The sequence below is a fragment of the Eumetopias jubatus genome, unplaced genomic scaffold, assembly GCF_037043125.1.
Source record: "Eumetopias jubatus isolate StellerSeaLion01/CBP00866 unplaced genomic scaffold, mEumJub1_p1.0 scaffold_2, whole genome shotgun sequence".
Lineage (NCBI taxonomy): Eukaryota > Metazoa > Chordata > Mammalia > Carnivora > Otariidae > Eumetopias > Eumetopias jubatus.
Genome location: NW_028274808.1, coordinates 201,184,322 through 201,202,276, shown reverse-complemented (window position 1 = coordinate 201,202,276; position 17,955 = coordinate 201,184,322). Strand labels below are relative to the sequence as shown.

Below are 17,955 nucleotides of genomic sequence, written 5' to 3'. Positions count from 1 at the left end.
GAGGGCAAGGTATGGGGCAAGGGGTGCAGAGCTCCCCCCTGCCCAGCACCCAGACGTGCTCCCCAACCTGGGAGCCCTCCAGATCCCCCCACCCCCTGGGCAGGGGATTTATGGAGGTTCCACTGCCCAGGTGCGACTGATGAGCTCGCTGGCCACTGAGACTGACTGCCTCTCCATCCCCTCTCTGTCCCTGGCAGGGGTGTGGGGGTGGGGGACTTAAAGTCCAACCCACTAAGCCCGGTGTGGTCATTCTGTCCACTGCCCCATCCAGAAGCCCACTAGGGGCCCCCCACTCCCAGTCCTCTCATTAGCCCACAAAAGACATTCTTAGCACTCTGGGGATTGCAAGGGTCTTAGGAACTATGTGCCAGGAAGCAAGGACAAAGACTAAATATGTATTTCTTATTGTATCACAGGTAATTTTGGACGTGTTGAAAATTTTGTACATTCAAAGAGTTTTTCTTTCCTTGGGGCACCTGAGTGGCTCAGTCGGTTAAGATCTGCCTTTGGCTCATGTCATGATCTGGGGGTCCTGGGATTGAGCCCTGCATTGGGCTCCATGCTCAGCCTTGAATCTGCTTCTCTCTCTCCCTCTGTGATCTCTCTTGCTCTCACTATCTCCCAAATAAATACAAATACTAAAAAAGATTTTTTTCCAACCTCTTATTATATTTTCAAACATGCAGACATTTAAAAAGAACTATCCAGTGAACCCTCATAATATCCACTACTTAGATTCTATAAGGAGCATTTCTGCTATATTTGCTTTGCTACATGTCTGTCCATCTAAGAAAAGTTATTACAAATTCTTATGTTAAATGAAAGATAAAAACGTGTTCTATATTATTTTGATGTGAATTATTATTTAATTTTAATTCCAGTATAGTTAACGTAGTGTCATATTAGTTTCAGGTGTACAGTACAGTGACTCAGCACTTCTGAACAACACCCAGTTCTCACTGAGACAGGGGCCTTCCTTAATCCCCATTCCCTATTTCCCCCATCCCCCCACCTCCCTCTGGTCACCATCACGTGTTTTCTACAGTTAAGAGTCTGTTTCTTGGTCTGTCTCCTTTTTCCCTTTGTTCATTTGTTTTGTTTCTTTAATTCCACATATGAGTGAATCATACGGTATTTGTCCTTCTCTGACCGACTTATTTCACTTAGCGTAATATTCTCTAGCTCCATCCATGTCATTGCAAATGGCAAGATTTCATTCTTTTTCATGGCTGAGTACTATTCCACTGTACGCATGTATCTATGTATGTATATATGTATGTATATGTCACATCTTTTTGATGGACACTTGGGCTGCTTCCATATCTTGGCTGTTGTTAAATAATGATACCATAAGCTTAAGGGTGCATGTATTCCTTTGAATTAGTATTTTGTATTCTTTGCATAAATAACCAGTAGTGCAATTGCTGGGTCACAGGGTAACTCTATTTTTAACTTTTTGAGGAACCTCCACACTGTTTTCCAGAGTGGTTGCACCAGTTTATGTTCCCACCAACAGCACACGAAGGCTCCTTTTTCTGCACATCCTCACCAACATTTCGTTTCTTGTGTTGTTGATTTTAGCCATTCTGACAGGTGTGAGGTGGTATCTCATTGTAGTTTCGATTTGCATCTCCCTGATGATGAGAGATGTTGAGCATCTTATCTTTTCATGTGTCTGGACTTTAATTTAATTCGTAGGGAGTTTATAAGCTATTTGTGGTAACAACACATCCCATCTGACCACACTGCATAAATCACTTTTCTTATTTTAAATTATAAAAAGTAATTATACTTGCAAAAAAAAATCAAACGATCTAAAGCACAGAGGGAAAGTGCCCCTCACTCTTGGGGCACAAGGCCACACAGCTGGTGCTTTGGACCCTGCCTCCGCACCTCCCATTCCCAGGAGGAATCACTGCTGGAGAGCTCAATTTAAGAGATTATAAAAACTAAAACTTACCATGCTTCCAGCTGCCATCTTTACCAAAAAACTGCAGCACTGTTCGCACAAAGTCCTTAGCATTAAAACAAACAACAGGACATTTACATTTCAGCATTTGAAACAGCACTTTCCTGGAAGATAAAAAGAAATTCACTGATTCAGACATTAATTTAGAACTTCTGACCTTGGAAAAAATATCTATTGCTCTACTGACAGGTGTCACTTGCTAATACTACCTTGTAGACATTCTTCTTCTAGGAGCCTTCCGTGGATTAACCTGAATCCTGTGGGAAGGTGTTACTTCTCTGCACTTACAGATGATGAAGCTGAGACAGGCCCCACAGCTGTTCAGAGCCCATCCCTGGGAGAAGTCGCATTACTGCAGACTAAGCCCGGCGGTCCTGAGCAGAGCACACACACTCTGGACTCCTTACAGGCTCCCCAGCACGGCTCTCCAGCCTGCTCTCCCAGCACGCGCTCCCAACACGCTGCCCTCCGCTCACACTGAACTGTCTTTCCTCCACCAGCACACGGTGCCACGTCCTCCCACAGTCTGGGCCATGCCATATGCTGCATTCTTGCCTGCAATTCCCCTCCCACGATTTCTGCAAACTGCCCCTTTCTCCAGGCGGGGAGTTTCCCCTCCTCTCTACTCCTGTCCATGTACCAGCTGCAGGCAGGACCACATTTGTACCGTAATTTGCCTTGAAAGTAGGCTCACCCCATTGCTCTGTGAGCTCCTTGGATATGGGATTCATAAGAGTCGGCATTTACTGAACACTTACCATTACGACACCATGCTAAACACTTCAAAGGACTGTTACACTGAAATCTCAGCACAACCCTGTTAGGCAGGCACCAGATCCACTTTACAGATAAGGAAGTTGAGGCTCAGAGTGGCTAAACAATTTTCCCAGCAAGACCCTATCTTGCTGCTGCCAGGGCCCGCACTTCCTTTATAGGAACTCTCTATTCATACATTAACGAGGGTCTTCCACACAGGGTCAACAGAGAGTTAGATTCTGCTCAGCTTGCTGCACAGACATTTGCATTTTCTTGCGTGGCTTCACATGGGTTTCCCTGGAAGAGGGGGCCCAGCTGGTAGGGAGGACAGAGGGCCAGCAGCACCGTGTCAGGTCTTGGCTCTGTGGACTGGGGAGGGCGCAGGGAGGAGAGAAGGGGAGACGGGCTGGGAGCTTACGGGGGAGAAGAGCTGCACTTCCATGCTGACGCCCTTACTTGTTGCAGACGCCAAGTCCCTACTAAGGTCACCTAAGAACTGCAGGATCTCCCACTAGTAAGAGATGCAGGCTAGCGGGTTTCTAACTTAAGGTATGACAAACAACAAAAAGAGCATCTTGTAAGACAAAGTGACTGAAACACAGTGTGTTTTGTAAGTCAGTTACAGAAGTCAGTTGTGTCACGTTTGTAAACAAAAAGGCAGCCAGAATATAAAAAAGGTAGACTTGGGTCTAAAAGAGGAGGCTTGAGTCTCAAGACTGACTTAGGGCTATTTCTCTGAGTCTCAGTTTTGTCATCTATAAAGTGGAACTAATAAGACCCAACACATACAGTTAATGTGAAGATGAAGAGAGCACGTGTGTGTAAGAAGACCTTGCACAGGTGTGCAATAAATGGTATTCGGTATGCTTTGTGCAAAAAAGTTATTTATGTTTTCATTTAAATGTGATTTATTTAAATTCATTTTAAATCTCAAACATACTAACATAGAATTGGGATTATTACTTCCAATTTTATGGTATGTGAGGCCATGTCTTCATATAATTGTCTTGGAACTTATAAAAATTAAACCTTAATACTCATTTGTTCAAAAGTAACAATAAGTATTTGTGAAGCACATACTCTGTTACATTGTTCTTGGCTTGTGGAGACAGAGGAATGAGCAAGACATAAAAACCCCTGGCTCGGGGCACTCAGAGACAGACACACAGGGCGACGGGGCGGGGAGGGGGCACGCTATACACAGTGGGCAGGGAAGGCCTTCTGACCATGCTCTAACACCTCAGGGAAGACTTGAAGTGTAAGGTGAACAAAAGGCCTCGTTGAAGGAGGAAAGTTCTCTATAGAAAATTTTACCCAATATGTGTGGAAGAAATGATAGACACAGAAAAATCACCATCTTCCAGACATACGGAAAAACTGATTTCGATGACCACTGAGGGGACGTTCAGTGGGGACATTCACAATGGAGGGAGCATGCTGACACCGCCTAGCCCACAGCTCCACTGGAGTGTCACGGATGTGAGGACAACACAACTGCATCGCAGAAGGTAGCCGGATCGAGTGCAGGGCACCCAGCTAAACACGATGTTCAGAAAAACAGTGAATAATTTTTATATGAAAAAAAATATATTTTTTAGAGATGTATGCCTGTAGTGTAAGAATGTCTCTTCTAACACTTGGGACATAGTTATACTAAAAAATTGTTTATCTGGGATCCAAACTTAGCACCCTGCATTTTTATTTGCTAAATCTGACCATCCAACTGTGTGTGATGGGGTATGAAGCAGACAGCACCACCCAGGGAAGTACCCTTGTGAAAAAAGCTGGAGCTGGATAATGGAGTTCGTAGAACGAAGCTCCAGCTTACAGAAAGTATGGAGGAAAGGGGAACAAGGTAAAGAACCCCACAATCACAAAACAGATAAGCCCAGGACATGGGACCTCCTGCAAGATGGGGTCAGAGGTCGGAGGATGCTCTTAGTAGAAGAAGGAGGAGAGACAAGGAATGGCATGCGTGACCTTGCTGGTCCTGATCCCAGTAGATCAAGTGCAGAAACAATTTTAAAAATAATCAGGTAAGGGGTGCCTGGGTGGCTCAGTTGTTAAGCGTCGGCCTTCGGCTGGGGTCATGGTCCCAGGGTCCTGGGATCAAGCCCCGCATCGGGCTCCCTGCTCTGTGGGAAGCCTGCTTCTCCTTCTCCCACTCCCCCTGCTTGTGTTCCCTCTCTCGCTGTGTCTCTGTCAAATAAATAAATAAAATTTAAAAAAAAATAAAAAATAAAAACAATCAGGTAACTTCAAATGTGGACTGAGTATTAAATTTGCTAAGTTTGAGAATGGCATTGTGGCCAGGTGTCTTAGAGCTGCATCCTGAGCCCTGTGAACTAAAAACGACATGTCCGGGATTTTCCCCTAATCCTAGCTCCCTACCCCTCTCCTCAAAAAGGGGCAGATGAAGGAAGCATGGAAAAACCTTTGGTTTGAGTGGGTGTGTATATAGGACTCATTACACTACACTCTCTACTTTCATGTTTTCATAATTTGCTTTGTGTGTGTTGGGGGGATATGGTTTAGAGGAATGGGTAGCACATCCTGCAGATACCTGGGAGCACACGGCAGGGGAGGAAGAGTGTGGTACAAGGAAGACCCCCGGGTAGATCAAGAAGGCTGGTGTGCAGTGGGAGCAGGGGAAGAGGAGTTCCCAGGCCTGGTGAGGGCCACGCGCAGACCTGCGGGCATCATCGGGAGCTGTTTGCAGGGCTCCGAGCAGGGAGTGTTGTGACCTGACTTAGTGCTCAGACCCTCTCTGGGAGCCGTGCGGAAAATAGGCTGGGGGCAGGTGGAGGCAGGCGGCCCTCAGGAAGCCCCTGCTTGGTTCGGTCAGGAGGTGAAGGCCTGAACCAAATGGCAGCCGCAGAAGGGAAGAGAGGTCAGCTTCTAGCTGTATTTTGAAGGCAGAGCCAATGGGATATACTAAGAGCTTGGATGAAAGGAAGAGGGAAGTTAAAGATTATGCCAGGACCCTTGGCCTGAGCTTACGGAGAGCAAATGCTGACATTAACCCTGACAGCAAAGCCTGTTGGAGGCAGGTTTCGGGAAGACAGGAGTTCAGTTTTGCACTTGTTGAGGCCCTAGTGACTATCAGATGTCCAAGTAAAGAGCACTGAGTAAGATATATACATCCAGAATTCAGAAAAGGCCACCCAAATATTAGGGCTCTGTTCTCACAGAGATCTTCCATAGAATAGACCTGCCTACTTGTTCTTTCAGAAGAAAATTAGGTAAAAATAAGGCTATGGGTTTCTTGTGAGCAGGCTGCTCTATTAGTCAAACGTTGTCCCATTCTCACCAAAATTTACTGCAGTATAAGTACCTGATGTTAAGCTTATGATTGTTCAGGCATCCGTTTCAAAAGACATCCATACTGCCTGCTGCATGATAAGCCACCAGCGAAACGCCCATGCAAGGAACAGGGCCACCCCCATCCATGCAGCTTCCCTTCCAGACAGGCCGGGGGCACCTAGACACCTGACCTGTGAGTGATCCTTTCCCTTCCTGCACCCTAACTCCCACTTTTATGATTTCTATTAGCAATAAAGAGTGAAACCTTGAAACTGCCAGCCCCCCATCCTCAGACCATAATAAAGGCTGAGCCTCAGGCCTGTGCCCTCTCTTTCTGTAGCTACGACTTTGCTGTGTGGCCCCCCGGTGTGGTGTGTACCCTCCAGGACCTGTGAGTAATGAATCTTGTTCCTCAAAGTTCCCTGATGGCTTTTGCTGAATTGTGTCCTGTGATCCTAGGAACTCTAACGGTTGGTCCAGCCATAACACTGGCCTCTGGCATTCCTCGCTGGGACAACACAGACGCAGCAACGGCCGACAACTCCCCCACAGCCCAGTGAGACTGTAGGAGGCCAACGGGGCCAGGCCTAGGCACCACCTGCTCACCCCTGAGCCTCCGTGAATGCCTCTTCAGGACAGCAGCTTCAGGGAGATCCTGCCAGGCAGCAAAGGGGCTGGGACTCCGAGGGCTGGGTGGGCAGGAAGTGGATGTCCCCACCCAAGGCAGAAACCGGAGTCAGGCTGACAACACGGCAGAAGAGCTGTAACGAGGGCAGGGGCTGGAACCCCCAGCAGGACTTTTCAGGATCGCTACAGGGCAGCTCAAGCATCCCTGCTCGATCTAAAACTGTCCAATTCTAAAGGGCAGGTCCAAGTGAGGTGTGTCTTAACTATTTCCACAGAATGAAGCTATGAAATTAGGTGGTACTGAGGACAATTTACTTTTTGAATTTAATTTACTTTAATTTTCTAATGCTGTGAGTGAGTGAGATGAGGAAGATCGTCTGGGACTGTGGTCACGACAGTGGATCTTCAGGCCTTGGGATGAAGCTTTTCTTACCAACTTCTCACTGAGATGTTGATTCAAATCCTGGAGGGGCTCCCATGGAAGGATGGAGCCTTCATTCCAGAAGCTCTTTGGGGGAAAGCAGGCTACTGTGTGCAGAGCTGTCATTTAGATCCATTTTATTTTCATGTGCCTGTACAAAACGTCTAAAAGTTTAAATAATTAAAGTTGGAGCTTGGGAGACTCTAATTGGACTCAACGAAGCAGACATGTAAGTAGGAAGTAAGGCAGTGGGAGGAGATTTCTGACCTGGCAAACTGATTATATGCCTCTTGCTCTTGGCCCCCAGTAGAGGAGTGCTCTGTTTGGAGGTAGATATACTGATCACGGAGTGTGGCGCCTTCCCCCAGGACACTGTCAGAGGCTGAGACATCCAGAGGACCACTGCCGTCTACACGACTCTGCAGTAACATTGCAATTCCTTTAACAGAGGGAAACAGAGCCTGTGAATACAAATACAGTTTCAAAATTAAACACAGTGTATTTATTCAAGAAAGGTATGTTTTATAATTAAACAGAGAGAAAAGGCCTACAATTAAATTTGTAAATAAATAGCTCTTTTAATGACAGTCAAGGCCAAAAGCCAAACCCATGATCTTACTCTCCAAATCTGGACTCCTCCCTATTCAACATCATAACAGAAGTCTTAGCTAGAGTAACATAATGGGAAAAAGAAATAAAAGGCATATAGATCAGAAATGAAGAACTATATTGTCTCTATTTACAGATGACACAAATGTCTGCATAGAAAACCAAAGGGAATTTACAAAAAAACTTCCTGGAACCAATATGTGAGTTTAGTTAAGGTTGCAAGATACGAGATTAAAACACAAAATCAATTGTATTTCTATGTACTCTCAATGAACATGTAAAAATGATCTTTTTTTAAAAACAATGTGTTTACCAGGGGTGCCTGGGTAGCTCAGGCGGTTAAGCATCTGACTCTTGATTTTGGCTCAGGTAATTGTCTCAGGGTTGTGAGACTGAGCCCTGCATCAGGCTCCATGCTGGATGTGGAACCTGCTTAGGATTCTTTCTCCACCTCTCCCTCTGCCCCTGCCCGCCCCCCTGCCGCCACCGACTCTCTCTCCCTTTTTTCCTTATTCTATTCTAAAAAAATAAATAAAAAATAAATGAAAATGAAAGTAAAAATAAAAAGATGCATTACCATTTATAATAACCATTCCAAAAAATGAAATACTTAAATAGAAATCAACAAAACACGTACAGGATCTGTATGCTACACTACATGACAAGTACTGGTGAAAGAAGCCAAAGAAGACCTAACTAACAGAGACACACCACGCTTGAGGACCACAAAACTCCTAACAGGAATGTCAGTTCTCCCAAGTTAATCTGTAGAACCTAAATCAATAAACCCCAAGTATAAGAAACATTTAGAACAGCACACCAATCACATGCTATAAACCAACGATAAAGGGAAAACCTTAAAAGAAGGGGCGAGGGCAGGGGCCAGGCAGGTGGGAGAGGGGCGTTACACAGAGATCAAGAGAAGCGAGACAGCAGATGTCCAGTGGGAAACAAAGCAAGCTAGAAGACATCTTCCAACTGTTGAAAGAAAAAAAAAAACTATTGACTTATAACTCTTTAGTGAGCAAAAATATCTTTCAAAAATGACAGGTAAAGCAAGATTTGTATACCACACAGAAAACTACAAAACACTGCTAAAAGAAACTAAAGGTGTAAGTAAATGAAGGGACACCCCTGTTCATGGGCCCGAAAACTTAGTACTGTTAAGATGGCAAAACTAAAGTTCATCTATAGACTCAACACAATCTGCATCAGAATCTCAGCTGCGTGCCTGAAGGAATTGAAAAGCTGATGCTAACATTTATATGGAAGTGCAAAGTAACCAGAATACCCAAACCAATCTTGAAAAACACAAAGTTAGAAGACACACTCCAAGACCCTTTGGTACTGGCATCTGGATAGACATATAGATCAAAGGAAAGAACTGAGTGTCCTTATATTTACAGTCAATTGAATTTTGAGAAAAGTGCCAAGAAAATTCAATGGGGACAGAAGAGTCTTATCAACAGTGTTTGGAAAGCTGGGTATCAACACACAAGAGGCAGGTTTGTGCCCCTTATCTCACACCACAACAAAAATTAACTCAAAGTCAGCCACAGATTTTAATGTAAGAGCAAAAACATAAATTCTTAGAAGAAAACAGAAGTAAATCTTCAAGACCTGGGATAGGCAAAGCATTCTTAAATATAACAACAAAGGTGCAAGCAATACAAAAAAAATTGATAGAATTCATCAGATTTAAAAAATTTTGTGCTTCAAAAGACACCTGTAAGAAATTGAAAAAAATAAGCCACAGATTTGGAGAACTACAGATCACAGATCAGACAAGGGACTCATATCAGAATATAGAAAGAAGGCTTACAGATCCAAAATAAGACACAAATAACCCGATTTAAAAATGGGCAAAAGATCTGAACAGACATTTCACCACAGAAGATACAAAAATGGGACTAAGCACATGAGAAGATGCTCAATGTAATTAGTTACTAGGGAAATACAATTTAGAGCCACAGTGAAATACCACTTCACATCCACTAGAATGGCTAAAACCAGATAGTCAACAAGGATTGGCAAGGAGGTGGAGGGCTTGGAACTCTTGTGTGTTGCTGCTGGAATGCAAAAAGGCATACCCACTCTGGAAAACATTTTGGCAGTTTCCTAAAAATCTGAAGAGAACTATGCATTATCAGTCACTCAGCACTGTGGGGAGGGGAGGGTGGGCTTCAAATCTTATTCCTAGCTCTCCTATCAAAATCAGACACAAAGAAAATGGGGTTCTTTTATGGTGCCAAAGAAACAAACAAAACCCAACACTGTTCACTAACCTGCTCAGCTCTTAGCTGGGTCGAACCGTCCTCATACATCAGTGTTACCACCACGGCCCCTGCCTGTTGGAGCATTTCAACCAGTTGGCTTTTCTCCAAATCATCCAAATACCTAACGTCACAAAAATGGTTTTCGCATGCTCTTGCGTTCCCACAGTTTAGGTGGGCTTCAACCTCATCAGCATTTTCTTCCAATGCCACATGTTTATTTGTTTTCCCTGAAAAATGACATGTACCATGTTTTCTTTTAAGATTCACAGGCATTTCTTTTTTTTCATTATTTTTATTTTCCTTTAGGAAATGCGTTCTTTTAGACTCCGTTTTCTGTAGGACTGCAGCCTCTTGGTTACACTGTGGAATGAAACAACTGGGAGGAGCCAATGAGCTGACGTTCTTCTGGTTTTGGTCGGCAGAGGGCTGATCTGTGAGTCTGATACTGGAGGACGGAGGACAGAGCTTGATGGATGAGCCTGACGTCTGGCTTGTGGAAGAATTCAGATTCTGTAGAAAAATGTGAAATGTTTCACAAGAATATGGAATCCTAAGACAGATCTAACCAAACTAATCTCTGGTAAACCTCATCTAAGGTCAAGTGGGGACACAGCTTCACATTATCTAGGATCAAACTTTCTAATGAAACTATATAGTAGCTTCTAGAGCAGTAATTTTTCTCAACCCAGGTAGGAGTGCATATCTGAATCACGGGCTGGAATAGGGAGGAGTCCACAAGTCTCCAACCATACCCGATGCGTGCAATGACAGATGCCATGGGTGGGAGTATGTTACAAATGCGCCTTACGCTCAAGATGAATAATTTAACTTCCAGGTAAAGGCCATTTACAGAGAAAATGAAATCACCACAACTATTTGATAATATGTTCATCTATTTACTAAAATTTTTTAAAAATATAGCTCAACAGCAATCCTCTTCCCATCTTGATCTAGTACTGTGCAATATTCATTCATAAATTCACAAACTGAGGGTAAAAAAAGAATCTCTACCCATCTCATTACTGGATTCATTTAGAATAAAACGTATTTTTAATGTTTATTTTTCAGATTTGTGATATATTTATTTTGTTTTGAACAAATGTATATTAATAGTACTTTAAAAATAATTTTGGAGGAAAATTTTTCAGTATTTGGCATATGGTCACAGAAAATTTAAGTTTATACTCATATTTTTATTACAGAGACATATTATATGGTTTCAAGAAAAGACTTCCAAGCATAAAATTATATTATGTTAATAATTCTGCAGAAGAAGATACAAGAAAAGGAGTTCAAGGAGCAAAAGGGAAATACAAAAATTTAGATTGCTGAAGAATACCTTGCTCATGTTGTTTTTTAAAGGGATGCTTGTGGGTATTAAGTTACCAGAGTACAGTATTTAGATTTTAGTGGTTATATTTTAATGATGATGTAATCATTTTTAAAATGTCAATACACCAGAAATTGTGTCCTGTGAAACATTTTAAATTTGTTATGAATATTTTAAATGTCAACTTAAAAATATGTCACGAGGTATACCGCTTTTCAAAATTCTTTTGCGAGAAAGGAAGCAAAACGTTGGTGAGCCGGCTCTCTACCTCAGTGATGGGAGGGACACAGCCAGAGTGGCACTGAGAGAAAATCTCCACTCACTCACAAAGTGAGTGAGCACCCTGTGTTCCTGACATGGCTGTGGGACTCGCCTCTCCCCCAACGTCAGGGCAACCCAGGACCCTGGGCGGGTCCTGCCATCCCCACTTTACTACAGGGAGTTTCAGTTAGACTGAGTTAGGCTGGACTTTGAACACACGTAGTTTTTGCCCCCAAGTCTAATCTCTCGGCCACTGTGTCTCCCCTACCAGATCTTTGGTGAGATGACATCTTCTTTCCCCTCCCCTCAGGCCCACACCACACAGCTCACCCACTGAGAGTTGTGTCCCCTTCCTTCTGGAACTGTTCTGTGTTTCAGCTGTCCCAGAGCCCCAGCTTTCTCCCTAAACACGTCTGCCAAGTCCTCCCCCATTCTTTAAAGGTGGGGCTCCTAATCATCCTGTAGATGTCGACTCAGGCATAATTTTCACACTTCAGGAAGACTCCCAGACCACGCTCCCCACCACCCAGAAAAAAAACGAAACAAGACAGCACAAAAACTGGGTGAGTGGTCTCGCCTACTGTTATTGGGACTGACCCCTACCATGTATGGCACCTAATGCACCGTCCTGTAGGGTCGCACTTCTCTGTCTTCCCCTCCCCAATCAAGCAAGTTCAGCCGTAGGCTCCTGGAGTAGAACTCTGTTCTTGATTTTCTGAAGTGTGGTAGCCACAGTGCCTAGCATACAGTAGATACTTAGTAAGTATGTGTTGAACGAGTGAAAGTTATCTATTTTGAATTAATCATATTTGAAATGATTTACCCTTTTTTCCAGTGATTGATTCTTCCCATTTTCAAGAAGTACTGAATACTTAATACGGGAATTGTTTACCACTTCTGCAGCTTTTAAAAACACAAAAAGAAAGCATTAAAGAAACATTGAATCTAAGTAATATAATTAGCTAAACATTGAAAGTGGCCTCTACAAACATGCTACTTACTCGTTATTTACTTACGTAAAACAGTGTAAAAACATTCATACCCAAAATGTATACTACCATTGCAATAAACATTTATGTAACATATCTTCAAATTAACTGGAGACAGATCCACGTAATCATGACATGTTTATCAGAAAGTATTAGTTGGTGTCTCCATTGAATACTGGAGTCCGAAAACCCAAGTTCAATATTTTACGGAAACCTTGAAAGTACTAAAGGTTTGCGGAGATTCCTATAATGCATAATATTGCAATGGAACAATTAGAAGTTCAGTAAAACACCATTAATACAAACCTCTCTTTTAAATTTTGTTTTAATTTTAATAAGCCTGGGCTGAACAGTAAGTGATGTAACCCACATTCAACCCCAGGCAACATGACTCAGGTGTTTGTGCTCATAACCACTGTGATTTATGTTCCCTCCACAGCAACAATAACAACCAAGGAATGCAAACAGGGGAAATCTTTACAGTAGAAAGAACTTAGGATAATTTAACAAAAAGGCACGAGGCACTCGATGAAAACTTAAAATCTCACAAAATGCATAAAACTTGATCTATACAAATGGAAGGACATAGCATCCAGGTATGCATAAAATGTTCAATTCTTCCAAAAATAAATTTAATGCAATTCCACTTAGAGACCCTACAGTGTTCTTTTAATTGAAAAAATGTCAAAGTACATATGAAATACTAAATATCTGAAAACAGACACAGAAGGTAAGTTAAAAACCAATAAAAGCCTTGCCTTGCTGGATTATCAGAACATACTATTCAACCACCAAATCAAATCCACATTGTATTCGAATAGGAAGAGTCAAAAGATTTCTGGAACAGAATAGACAATCCAGAAACTGACCCATGGCTTTATGAGTCTCTACTACAGAACAAAGATGGCATCTCAATTCAGTAGAAAACAACAGATTAATAAATAGGGATAGCAGCACTGCTTCTGAAGAACAGAACACTGAGAAAACCATTTGGAACAAAAATGATAGAATTACAATCACAGAAAGAAATGGGACAAAATACTAATACCTGTATTATACAACAAATCCTTAAACACTGGCAAAAAAAGAATTCAATTTAAAAAATGAGCAAAAGATAGGAAGAAGTGGTACACAAATTAGCAAATCCAAAAAGCAAATAAACATGATATAATACTCAAACTTACTAGTGGTCAGGGAAATGCAAACTAAATACAACTGGAGGTGGAAGGAAGAGGTCGTTTCAGGCATTGCTGGTAAAAATGTGAATAGCTAGAATCTTCTTAGAAAGTAAACTGTCAACACCTATTAAAATTAAAAATACAAGCATCACCCTTGAGAGTTGAGAAGAGGAGTGCCCTAAAGGGAGCAAAGATGGGCTTCCAGGGTGCTGATGTTCTGTTTCTTGATCTGCATGAAGGTTACAGGAGTGTTCAGTTTGTGAAATGTTATTATAAACTCAGAATATATGTGTTTTGTGTATAGAGTGTGTGTGTGTGTACCCTCAATAAAAACAGAGATATAACTGTATAAATCATCTAACCAAACAACCTCACTACTGGCAGTTTCATAGACATATACGCAACAGTAAATAGGTCTAAACCAAGACATCTATTGCAGTATTGCTTTATGGCAAAGGACTGAAAACAAAGCAGATACCAATCAAGAAAAGAAGATGATGAATAAATTATGGAACATGTACACCACGAAGCACACAGTCACTGAAATGAATGACTTAGAGCTTTATTAGCTGCCTCGAAGATGCAGAAATCTGTGAAAATATCTCATTTTTGCAACCCATGACCAAATCTCCCCATTTTTGTATACGAGTGTGTTATACACACCTACTGGCACAGGCCTGGTCCCCAGGAGGCTGACTCTGAGGTGGTTTGCATTTGAAATGTTACTGGGGAGTGCTCTCAGGATCAGCGTGTACAGGAGCACGACAGGAGGACCAGACCACAATGCAGTCACTACAAAGGCCTGCTTGGGACTGGAAGGCCTGTGGAGTTAGCCCCCATTGGGTCAAGGGAGCGCGACTTTATATGCCAGCACCAAGCAGTCATTGGATCGGCTGCCCCTGGGAAAGGAGTGTGCAGCTGAGGCAGCCACCAGGAGTGGCTGTGTGGTGAGCAGACAGACAGACTCCCACAGGTGGGGGTGACAAATGGCTTAGTACTAGTACGGGAACCTGGGCATCCACAGGGCTCACTGCAGTCCTCCGCTGCTCGGCACTACACTGCATTGCTCCCAGCCACTTGCTGCAGATACGTTTCAGAAAGTAGCCCCTTCAGGGTTCTGGTGGGCCTCTTGCTGGAAGCAGCTTTTAAAAGGAAGTTAATGGGATGAACTGCATCCCCTGGTCACTGCAGCTGGTCTCAAAGCTACAGATGAGATTCGTGTCCCTCCTCTAATGCACATTCTAGAATCCCCTCACCCTGGCTTAGCACCTCTGTTGGTCTAGGTGGCTTACCTGATTGATGGAGTTACGCAAACCCCTCATCCCTGGGAGGTGTAAGCCCCTGGCCACCACAGTCACTGCACTGAGATTTGGACAGAGGACAGCGGTGACTAGTCCTATCACCCGGGTACCAAATATATGCTTCCCTGCACCATCATGTAACAGTCCTGACTTCTGATGACCAGGACACACCCCAAACAGGATGCAGATTACATGCCGTGCCTGCCAGTCCCTTGGCATAAGGCTATTGAAAGGACAGGGCAGGAGCTGCAGCTTCAAATTAAATGGTATTCTTCCCATGCCCCCGGTGGGCTTCCCCTTTGTCAGTCAAGACTCATTCTGCAGAACCCAGAAGTGTTGGGGGAGAGACAGATTTTTACCAACTGGAGCACTGGGAGTGACAATAAGCAGGACCACTCCCACATCGCCCTTTTGGTTTTAGACCCCTTAATTGTACATACTGGGGACACCGCAACCTGGAGGTGGCTCCTCCACGCTGTGCAAGCTGCACCTGCTACAGGCCATTCCTCCGTCGGGGTGGTGTTGCTGGGTGTGTGGCTGAGGGAACCCTTGGGTCCCATAATCACGTGCCTGCTTTAGCTCCCTTCCTGTAGAGTGTGTCCCCACGTCCAATGCAATGCTTGTGGTACTGTCAGTGGATCACTGAAGCCCTACAAACGGGAAAGGGAAAGCCAGGCCTGGAACATGTCAATTCCAATCAAGATAGGTCACTGCACCTTTAGGGGAACGAGGGGTTCAGTGTCGTCAACTTGTGACCAAGTGACTGTTTCCTCAAAGGATGGTATTACTAGGGTCTCGGTGTTTGGTCTGCTGTTGGAAGCCTGGACACTCAGCAGAGGCAGTAACTAGATCAGCCCTGGTGAGTGGGTGTGCATGTGGTTGGGTCCACGTGTGGTCTTCACCCCAGCCCATGGCCACTCCACTAAAGAGCCCCAGGTGCTTGTACTGGGACAGCAGGTGACAGGCTAGCCAAGTCATTCTCACTGTTTATTCCTTCAACACTCTACCTCAGGGAGCTGCTCTGTGTCTGCCTTTACTGTGTTCATTCTTTACTCCTTGGTAGCTAATCCCCTTACTAGCTAACATGCAGTACCTTTCCCTGTTCAAATTTCCTATGGTTTGTTTCACCTGACTGGTGCATGTCTTACAGGCTTCCTCAACAGGCCCACTACTTCTTGGTGAGGCTGTTGACTTAATGGCCAGGACGGAAGGAGGCAGAAGTTCCTCCTTCTGGAAAAAGCATCCTTCACGGTCTTCAGCAATGGCAGGAGGATGGGACACTAGCTTTTAACAGAGAAGTAGCCACTTCTGCAGGTCCCAGAGGCATCTGGGATTCAGGATTTGAATGTGCCAATCAGGTAATCCCAGGCCAGATCTCAGGGTCTGGTCCCCTTCTGATCAAGGCCCTGACCTTGAGGTAGCACACCTGCCTGGGCTGAGAAGCCAACCTTCTCTAGAGCTCTCCAGTCTCAGGACTAAGCACTGGTCTGTGGCTGTGAGTGGTCTCTTTTTACGCTACCAGGGAAGACCCCTGGTTACATTTAGCCTTTAAACGCTAATTAATCACCCTCACCCCATGTCTTTTTCCAAAGGACTTATTATTCCTAGCCACAGCTGCCAATTCCATTGTTTGCCACTGCCCTGTACTTTTCAAGTACCCAGTAAATCCCAGCAGTCAGGGCAGCGGCTTCCACTGGTATGCCACACCACCCACCCCCAGTCCAAGCTGGAACTCACTGCTACCAGTCCTATTCTGCCTACCACCTGTGAAGGTCATCAGTGCATCTGCCTAAGGATGACCAAACTCCAAAACGCCACGTGTGCCCTCTCAGACCGCTTCTGGCACCAACTGCAGCAGATCTGGTTCCTGGGAACCAGACTGAGCTTCGCCCACAGGAAATTTATGGGGGGACCCAAGGACTGAGTGAAGGGGAGGCTCCGTCACAAGGAAGGCCTCAGCCAATCCCACTGGAAGCAAGGAGGGGTCTGGATGGCACAGCACAGCCACACATGCGGGCTAGAATTACAATCACAGAAAGAAATGGGACAAAAACATAAAAGAGACATACTAAGTTTGTTACCAGCTTGGTTAGCAACAAGGAGAGAGGGTTCAACAAAGCAAAAGGCTGAACCAAGAAAACAATGTGCAGATGAACCCTTTCACCACGTGCCTGTGGGTATAAGCATGTAAGAAAATATTTTTAAATGTTTTTTTTTAGATTTTATTTATTTATTTGACAGAGTGAGAGCAGGAACACAAGCAGGGGGAGTGGGAGAGGGAGAAGCAGGCTTCCCGCGGAGCACGGAACCCGATGTGGGGCTCGATCCCAGGACCCTGGGATCATGACCTGAGTCGAAGGCAGACACTTAATGACTGAGGCCACCCAGGCGCCCCTAAATGTGGGATTATGAACTCTATGTTTTTGGCTTTGTTTAAAAGAATTTCCCAAGTATTACCAAAAAAAGAGACCTCCCAAAAATATTGAGGACAATATTTACAACATATATAATAGACAAGTCCTTCACAGGGCGCCTAGGTGGCTCAGTTGTTAAGTGTCTGCCTTTGGCTCAGGTCATGATCTTGGGAGTCCTGGGATCCAGCAGGGAGCCTGCTTCTCCCTCTCCCTCTGCTGCTCCCCCTGCTTGTGTTCTGTCAAATAAATAAAATCTTTAAAAAAAAGTCCTTCACATATATGTATTGTGTGTAGAAAGCTCTTACAAATCAGTGGGAGAATAAACAGGTGAGTCCACCTGTGGCCAAATTCAAGGAGAGAACAGCATACCTCGCCTCAGAGAGCTCAAAGCACACCAACAGTTACAGCGTCATACAAACAACCAGAAGTACCTCAGCACGCTCAACTGAGCTGCAAATGAATCCAATAAGGCACACTGGTAGCAGAAGTATTTTGAGCGAGGGGCACCTGGGTGACTCAGT

General features: G+C 44.1%; 1 protein-coding gene across 1 annotated transcript in view; it reads right to left on the bottom strand.

Annotated features, from left to right (window-relative positions):
• The window catches only part of POLN (DNA polymerase nu), a 28,628-nt gene that overhangs the window by 6,296 nt on the left and 4,377 nt on the right, over window positions 1–17,955 (bottom strand). Inside the window, exons 2-5 of the mRNA XM_088021358.1 lie at window positions 12,376–12,455; window positions 9,971–10,471; window positions 7,344–7,537; window positions 1,961–2,073 (exon numbers count right to left, since the gene is read on the bottom strand). Of these exons, the coding sequence (XP_087877484.1) occupies window positions 1,961–2,073; window positions 7,344–7,537; window positions 9,971–10,471; window positions 12,376–12,455 (888 nt within the window). The remainder of the gene's footprint in view (window positions 1–1,960; window positions 2,074–7,343; window positions 7,538–9,970; window positions 10,472–12,375; window positions 12,456–17,955) is intronic.